At 49.7% G+C, this 7,923-nt stretch overlaps 1 protein-coding gene across 1 annotated transcript; it reads right to left on the bottom strand.

Annotated features, from left to right (window-relative positions):
- Positions 1-779: 779 nt before the first annotated feature.
- On the bottom strand, positions 780-4,579 carry TCTA (T cell leukemia translocation altered). Its single transcript, XM_003800588.3, has 3 exons — positions 4,146-4,579; positions 3,787-3,841; positions 780-2,169 (listed from the first exon to the last, which is right to left on the bottom strand). The coding sequence occupies exons 1-3, from the start codon at positions 4,366-4,368 to the stop codon at positions 2,127-2,129; spliced, it is 321 nt and encodes a 106-aa protein (XP_003800636.1). The 5' UTR covers positions 4,369-4,579; the 3' UTR covers positions 780-2,126.
- Positions 4,580-7,923: the final 3,344 nt, after the last annotated feature.

Raw genomic sequence — 7,923 nt, 5'->3', positions numbered from 1 at the left:
TCCCAAGTAGCTGGGACCACAGGCGCCCGCCACAACGCCCGGCTATTTTTTGGTTGCAGCCATCATTGTTGTTTGGTGGGTCCGGGCTGGGGATTTGAACCCACCACCTTAGGTGTATGTGGCTGGCGCCTTAGCCGGGTGAGCTATAGGCGCCGAGCCCAGTTTGCCTCTTATGAATACAAACTATTGCCTTTCCCAGGGCAGGAATGATTCCTGACTCAACAGAGGGATGGCTCAATTGAGGCTGCTATGCCTGTGTGTAACCTCGGGGCTGGCTGGGGATGGCCTTATTCTTCACATTCCCAAGTAGGCCTAGCCTGCTGCCTAGCAGGAAATCATGGCAGGCTCATCACCTGTCTTGAGCCCCAGGGCTACTGCAGGGCATGCTGGGCTTCCTCTTGGACTTGCCTTACTGTGGGCTGACCTCACCCCTGGGACCAATTCTTCACTCCTCTGTCCTGAAAAAATATTAAACTTTCTTATTTGTCAGTCTCTAGCATCATTTTTCTTTGTCCACATGGCTCTTGAGGTGCAAACCCAACACCTGCCTCTCTGGCCTCCGAAACAGGCTTTGAGTAGGTTCCTCTTGAGAGGGATCAGGTCTTTAAAAACTAATGTGGATTAGACACCCCATCACTGCTCCTCCAGGGAGCTAGCTTTACCTCTCCATCTCTGCAAGTTGTGTCTATGTCCTGAGTGGCAACAGCTTCTAGAATGTTCCTTCTCCAGTTGCTTTGTGCATGCACATCCTTGTCCTATCTAAATAACCACACAGCTGATACACTTCCACGTTTAATAAGCCATGTTCTCAGTTAAGCCAACGTACCCTGATTCTGTGTGTGGGGCGTTAGTGGGTGGGCCTGGGGCTGCGAAGACCATCATCTGCCAGCTAGAAGACACGTCTGGAATGGGAACATGTGGCAGTATATCTGCCACAAAGACAACTTAGGCAAAGGCAGCCAGCTGGAAATGTGATATCCAACAGAAAAGTATGCACCAGGACACTAAGGTAGCTAAATGGCCCAGCAGAGGGAGACAGAAGTATGGCGATCAGGGAAGAAGGCAGGTCAAGGGACACAAGGCTTTCAAGAACTGGTGTTCTGTTGGGGGATTTGCCACCTATACCTATGGAACTCCCATTGTGAAGGCAGTAGGGCTTGCCTATGACTTTACTGTTGAGGGTTCTCGTAGGCTCAGATGGTGCTATTGGGAAGAAACTGAGCCTACAGGCTCTTAGAATGGGACTCCTCTTTGTACCAGGTCCAGATAGGAAATGAGGCTGTGGGGCATAATGGGACCATTTTATACCAACTGCTTAGTACCTCCTTAGTAGAGGGCAAGGTACAAACACACAATCCCATGGGTAATTAAGTAATGGAGGTCACTCCAAGGGCTTAGCTGGTGGGCTCTGCCTCTTTTAGGCACCCCGCTTACTCCGAAGAAGGATTGAGAGGAGTAATAGTAGGACAGTTGGGAAATGACAATTTCCTTTGCTTGGCTAACACCTAGAGAGATCTGGCTGGGCTAGGCAGATGGGTGTTTGGTGCCTCTGTTTGGAGGGGGCCAGTAGGGCACCCTGCCTTATATGTGAATGGTCAGCTAAGTAACCATAGAGTATAAGGCCTGGCCCAGGCCAGGATTTCCTGGCTCCTTGCCAACAAAGCAAAATCAAAGAAATTCAGGAAGCTCAAAACTTAGGGGAGAACAGACTTCCCATGCACATCCCAGAGCTGATAAACCTCAGGCTTCCCCTTAGAGGGACAAATCTTCATGGGATCACATCCTGGGGGATAGGGAAGAGGGACAGGAAAAAACCAAAGACAAAGAATAGACTGTTGGCCTCCCCAATATAGAGGCTTCTCCTGAGCTAAGTGAAGAGGAGCACAACTACTTTCCTCAAGGCACGCACATAAGAGTCAAGGCAAATTCGTCATTCTCCCAGTGCCTAGGGCTGTTGGGGCGGCAAGACTAAGGGCAGTGGAGGTCTAGCCCTCCAAGCACTGGGGTACTCCTTGTCTGCAACCCTGAGCTCCCGCAGTAGTCCTTGGAGTCTAGGTAGCAACAAAACCCAGTGTTGAAGTCAGCAAACCCAGAGATGGCCTTGGAGACCCTTCTGCTGCCTTCCTTTATTCTCTGTGGGTTTTGAAAGGTTCGTTTGCTGCCATTTCCCTGAAAGTGATGGAGACAGAAAAGAGAGGGGTTAATCCATGGACAGCAAAACAACTCCTGAGATTGGCTCTTCCCAGCCCCCTGGGAGCTGAGCTGGGCTCAGAAAGACCACATTGCAAACTAGATCTCTGCTAATCTCTGACAATCTACCCTGGGCCTACCACCTTCCCTGCAGACACATTCTTCCTCCTGGGTGCCCCACCTTAGGGCACTGCGATCCTTCCATAGGGGGCTAAGATAGAAACCTGGGCATGGCAGCCTTTCTAATTGGCCTCTAGCCTTCTTGGATCCTTTTATCTATTTACCAAGAAGCAGGTAATTATAAAGGGAAATTAGATTACGTGAGAGCTTGCCTTGCTGAGTCAGTACTTCAGTGGCTCCCTGGGACCAACATGCTCTCATGTTCAAGCATCACAGCTTTATCTATACTTCCAATATGCCACCCTTGTCCTTGCTCCTTTTTTTTTTTTGAGACAGGAGCCTCAAGCTGTCCCCCTGGGTAGAGTGCTGTGGCATCACAGCTCACAGCAACCTCCAACTCCTGGGCTCAAGTAAGTCTCCTGCCTCAGCCTCCCGAGTAGCTGGGACCACAGGCACCCGCCGCAACGCCCGGCTATTTTTTGGTTGCAGTTGTCATTGTTGTTTGGCGGGCTCGGGCTGGATTTGAACCCGCCACCTTGGGTGTACGTGGCTGGCGCCTTAGCCACTTGAGCCACAGGTGCCGAGCCTGTCCTTGCTTCTTGATCTTGCTCTGTCCATTCCATTTGTCTGGTACACTATGCCACCCCATGGCCTTTGATCTCAGCTTAGGTTACTTTCTTGGGAGAAGCCTTCCCTGACCACCCATACTCCTGCCTTCCCCTTATCAATCTCTGGCTCCCCCTGTGAGTAGGGCCTAGGTTGTTCATGTTCTCTGGGACCCTGCCATGTAGTAGGAGCTCAGAGATTAGCTGAATGAATGCCCTGATTAGTGAGTTCACATTTTTACAGATGAGGAGGCTCACTTTCATAAAGTCAGACATTGTGCTAGGGACAGAATTTCCTGCCCCCCTCCTTTTTTCTTTTTTTTTGATACAGTCTCATTTTGTCACCCTTGGTAGAGTGCCATGCCATCATAGTTCACAGCAACCTGAAACTTGGGCTCAAGCCATTTTCTTGCCTCAGCCTCCCAAGTAGCTGGGACTATAGGCACCTGCCACAATGCCCAGCTATTTTTAGCTGAGGTCTCAATCTGGCTCAGACAGGTCTGGAACCTGAGAGCTCAGGCAATCCACCCACCTCCACCTCCCAGAGTGCTAGGATTACGGGCCTGAACCACCGTGCCCGGCCCTCAAGTTCCTGCCTTCTCAACTGAGGGGCTTGCATGGAGTGGAATCCAAATGACCTGCCACTTAATTTCCTTGAAATTATGACAATACTACTCCCTACCCCACAGGTAGCTAATGGACTGCCCAGATATTAGTGACACCCAATTTGAAGCCCGACCTCTATGTGCAGCCTTGAAGCTTGCTGCAAAGCCCAGCAGTGTCCTGTATCCTTAGAACTTCCCTTCCCATCACCACCACAGTGTCCCCGGACAGCCAAGCACGGGGCTGAGGTAGGGACAGATGTACTCACCATGAAGGGAAATGCGTGGAGCCATCAGGTGTGGATCCATTCTGACTGCCCAAACCTGGAGGCAGGAACACATCCAGAGCTGCAGCAGGCTGGGGTTAAGAATCTGAGCAGGTTATCAGCCTAGGTCAGGTTAGGGTGCCGCTGGCATTGTTTGATGGAGAGTGTAGTGAGGGTCCTAAGGACTAGTGGTATTGTCTGGTGAGGGTTTTGAGGAGCGGTTACATTGTGATGGGTAGACTGGTGGGGATTCTGGTATAAAATGATATGGGGGCATGGGTCAGGGCACAACGCCAAGTTCTGATGAGGCCCCTGGGGGTAATGGGGGCGGCTAGCCCACGGAGGTTCGTAGGGAGCCTCACCTGGGCGGTGATACAACCCGGTTACGGTGTTCCCGTAGAACCCCCACGCCAGCTGGATGCCCAGGAGACTTAGCACCAACCACAGCAGCAGCAACTTGAAGAGGGTTACGCGCATATCCTGCGCCTCCCACTCCCGCAAGAACTCGCTGCCTAGAGCGCCCAGCGCGCCCAACACCGTGGACAGCAAAGCTTGCAAAGACTGCCCAGACCAGGGCTCCGCCATGACTGACCCACGTCCTACCCGGTGTATAGTCACCGTAGTCTCCACCACGCAGGCGTGGGGGCTTCCGGGCCAGCCTCGTTAGTGCGCACGCGTATACCCAGACAGGGAGCGCTTCGCTCACTTGCGCGAAGAGTTGGCAGTTTAGGGAGGAGTATTAAGACCGCGCACACGCATCTAGCCCCACCCTGTTCAAGTGAAGGATGAGTGACTCGAAGAGTATAAAATAGCAACCGGGTCTTTTATAGCCCCAGAGTTCCCGTGATGCTCCACGCGGCTGCAATGATTGGTTAAGCGTCTTGCTGTTAGGGCGTGGACGCGCTCCTGGGCAATCATGGTTGAGCTGTGAGTGTGCGCGCGTGAGCGGGACCTCGACTGTGGCTGGCTCGAGCCCGCTGGGCGCTCGGGGGCGCGCACGTCGCTCCCCGCCCTCCTGCCGCCGCCCGCCCTCGCTCGCTCGCGCTCCCCGCCCGCCGCCTGCGGTCCTCCGTCGGTTCTCTCGTTAGTCCGAGGTTGCCCCTTCAGCTACCGGCTCTCGTCTTCGAGCTTGGGACTGGCGGACGAGAGTACTCGTCAGGAAGAGGCTGGACTCGAAGTCGTCGCTTGAGGTGAGCGAGAGTGTTCCCTTCAAGCGCCGCGGCGCCCCGGGCCCGCCCGCCCGGCACTCTTCCGGCCACCCGCCCGCCGCCCAGCGGCGGCCGCGCCCCACCTGCTGCTCCCGGCTGGCCGCCCCGTCCCGGGTCCTGCTGACTCTTGGCCCTGCCGGGAGCCCCGCTCCTGGAGGCAGCTGCCCCGCCCGCATAGTCCCCGGAAGCGTGCCCAGTTGCCTCGCCTCCTGTGCCCCTTCCCCCGCCCGACCGGCCTGGTGGAGCCTAAGCCGCCCGCCCGAGGTCCCCGGCTCTTCCTCTCTCCCTGCAGCTCTGAGCAGGGCGGGGGCTCTGGGCCGGGCGGGCAAAGCGCGCGTGGTTGTTGGAGTTGAAATGGGAAAGAAACTCTTTCTAACTCCATTTTACCTTTTGCATTTATCGGAGACTTAATCACCGATCGCCGTTGAAGTCCGGTTATGGTTTGGATAGATTTCTTTTAATGTGGTATTCTTAGAGATTGTGTAAGTAAAAGATTGTGTTGAAATCTTAAGACTGTAGAAGAAAAGGTATTTTCTGGTTGAAAAAAGAAGTCACTTGAATGATTTAAGCGATTTTGCATGAAAATAGATGCAGTTTTGCTTTGTCTAAATTACTACCTTGATTAGGAATCACCTAAGCATGTGTATTTTTTGGATCCGCAGTTACAGGTCCTCTTTATTAAATAGTACTACTTTCATCCAAATTGATTTGGTCAAAACCATGTTTAGTAATATATGGTGGAAGGGTGGCGTCTGAAGAGTTGGTCTCATTTTTTAAAATAGTGCTAATTTTAAAACTCTTCTTGGTGACTTGTTTGGTTCTTATCTTAAGACACTCTTGTTTCTTGCAGGTGTGTAATCAATTCTCTTGTCAAACCTAAAGGGGAGAAAATACTTTAAAAACCAAAAACACCCATACTTTAAAATGTTGTATGTGGTGAGAATTTCTCAACCACTTAGTGTCAATGCACCCAAATGTGTACTGTGTACCATGTGGGTGATTTTTACCTTATACAAGGCTAGATAGGTCTTTGGAAAAATTTTGAGCATTTGGCACAGGTGGTGACGTTATTTGGACTGAAACACCAGACCTTTTTTTTTTTTTTTTTTTTGAGTGTCTCACTGTGTTGCCCTCGGTAGAGTGCTGTAGCCTCCCAGCAACCTCAAACTCTTGGGCTTAAGCCATTCTCTTGCCTCAGCCTCCCAAGTAACTGGGGCTACAGGCGCCTACCCCAACACCGGGCTATTTTTGTTGTTGTTGCAGTTGTTTAGCTGGCCTGGGCTGGGTTCAAACCCCCCACCCTCGGTGTATGTGGCTGGCACTGTAACCACTGTGCTACAGGAGCCAAGCCAACACTAGATTTATTCTTGTAAAGAATGGCTTGATTAAAGGATCTCTTGATAAATTGTCTTGATTCATTCCATATGCTTCAGTAGAGCAGTGATGACTCTTGGGGACATGAAGTGTATAAGATGGAACTTGATTTCAGTCCAAGTCTAGTGCTAGACTTATATCTTTTGTTCTCATAAAAATCTGTGCTAGAAGTAAGCAAATGGGAATACTGTATCTTCACAGATCCAGAATTTTAAATGTAAAAGATCCTTCAGGATTGGTATTCTTAACCCCCTTTGCAGATGAGGAAACTGAGACCCAGAGACTTAAATTTCCCAAGAGTGTAGTAGAACTGTTTTTTTTTTTTTTTTTTTTTTTCCCTCTCGCTGCAAGGTATTCTCCATGTACTCTTATATAGCTGGCTTGGAATCACCTAAAATTCAGGACTTCTTGATACCTTCTTTTATACCTTGTTTGTGCATATTTTGGAGAATCTGAAAAATTTATTTACAAAACAAGTTTCAGTTCATTAGTTTTCACCGTACTCTCCTCCTCTAACTGTAGCCAGTTGAAGGAGAGAGATGAACATACAGGGAAGCTGGCTGACTTAGTCATGGCTTTCCATGTTTGGTTGCTCTTGACAGACCACCTTTTAGAGCAAGGCCCAGACTGCCCTGCTCCAAGGCCAACATAATTATGTCAGGTTAAGATGTTTTTAGGCAACTGTGGGCCCTTTTGACTCTTGATTTGGGGTATTGTATATTATCAAGAAAACAGTCACCTATGCACATGTGTGTGGTATTGTTGGAGTATTTTTATAGTCCTGGTCTTTTTCTGTCAGGTAGCTCCCTTAAAAGTTTACCTGGTCATGTGGGGGTGTAAGTTCTTAGGAGAGTAAAAACAGGCAGCTCTTTAGTCAGGTGTTCTCAATGAGGAGGAGGAGGTTGGGTGCTCCTTGTGTCTTCTTAATTGTCCTACCCAGCTGGGAGATTTATGTTACCTATGAGAAGAATGATTTCAACTTCTAAGAGAACTGATTTGAACTTAATGGGTTTATTTAGAGAACACCTTGGTTTTAATTGCATTTTGGCTGTTAGTGATAATGATAAATGGTACATAATCACTGGACTTAAAAATTTGCCATATGTTTATAGCTTTGAAAGATTCCTAGTATTTTATCTTAACCTCCATTTAGTTTACCCCTTTATGCACCTGTCCAGTGGAACTGTTTGTATCTACCCATTAAAACAGCAATTCTCAACCAGTGGGTTGCAACCCACAGGAATTATATTAAAGGGCTGCAGCATTAGGAAGGTTGAGAATCACTGCATTAAAATAACTCAGTTTTAGACTTAGTAGTGTTAAACGTTACTTTAATAGTGCTAAATCTTACTCTGCTTTTTGGGGACGTGCTCACTGTTAAGTATTATGATACTGATAAATTAAAATTCCAAGTCAGTGGCTCGGCGCCTATAGCTCAACCGGCTAAGGCGCCAGCCACGTACAGCTAAGGTGGCGGGTTCGAATCCCCAGCCCGGACCCGCCAAAACAACAATGATGGCTGCAACCAAAAAATAGCCGGGCGTTGTGGCGGGCGCCT

The sequence above is a fragment of the Otolemur garnettii genome, unplaced genomic scaffold (genome assembly GCF_000181295.1).
Source record: "Otolemur garnettii isolate 467f Iridium unplaced genomic scaffold, OtoGar3 scaffold00179, whole genome shotgun sequence".
NCBI classification, from domain to species: Eukaryota; Metazoa; Chordata; class Mammalia; order Primates; family Galagidae; genus Otolemur; species Otolemur garnettii.
This window is presented reverse-complemented; position numbering and strand designations above follow the sequence as displayed.

Excerpts from the sequence above, each read along its gene's own strand:
- TCTA (XM_003800588.3), bottom strand. The coding sequence starts at position 4,368 with ATGGCGGAGCCCTGGTCTGGGCAGTCTTTGCAAGCTTTGCTGTCCACG. Across the intron at positions 3,842-4,145 it reads CGGGTTGTATCACCGCCCAG|GTTTGGGCAGTCAGAATGGA; the intron begins GTGAGGCTCCCT and ends TCCTGCCTCCAG. Across the intron at positions 2,170-3,786 it reads TCCACGCATTTCCCTTCATG|GGAAATGGCAGCAAACGAAC; the intron begins GTGAGTACATCT and ends CATCACTTTCAG.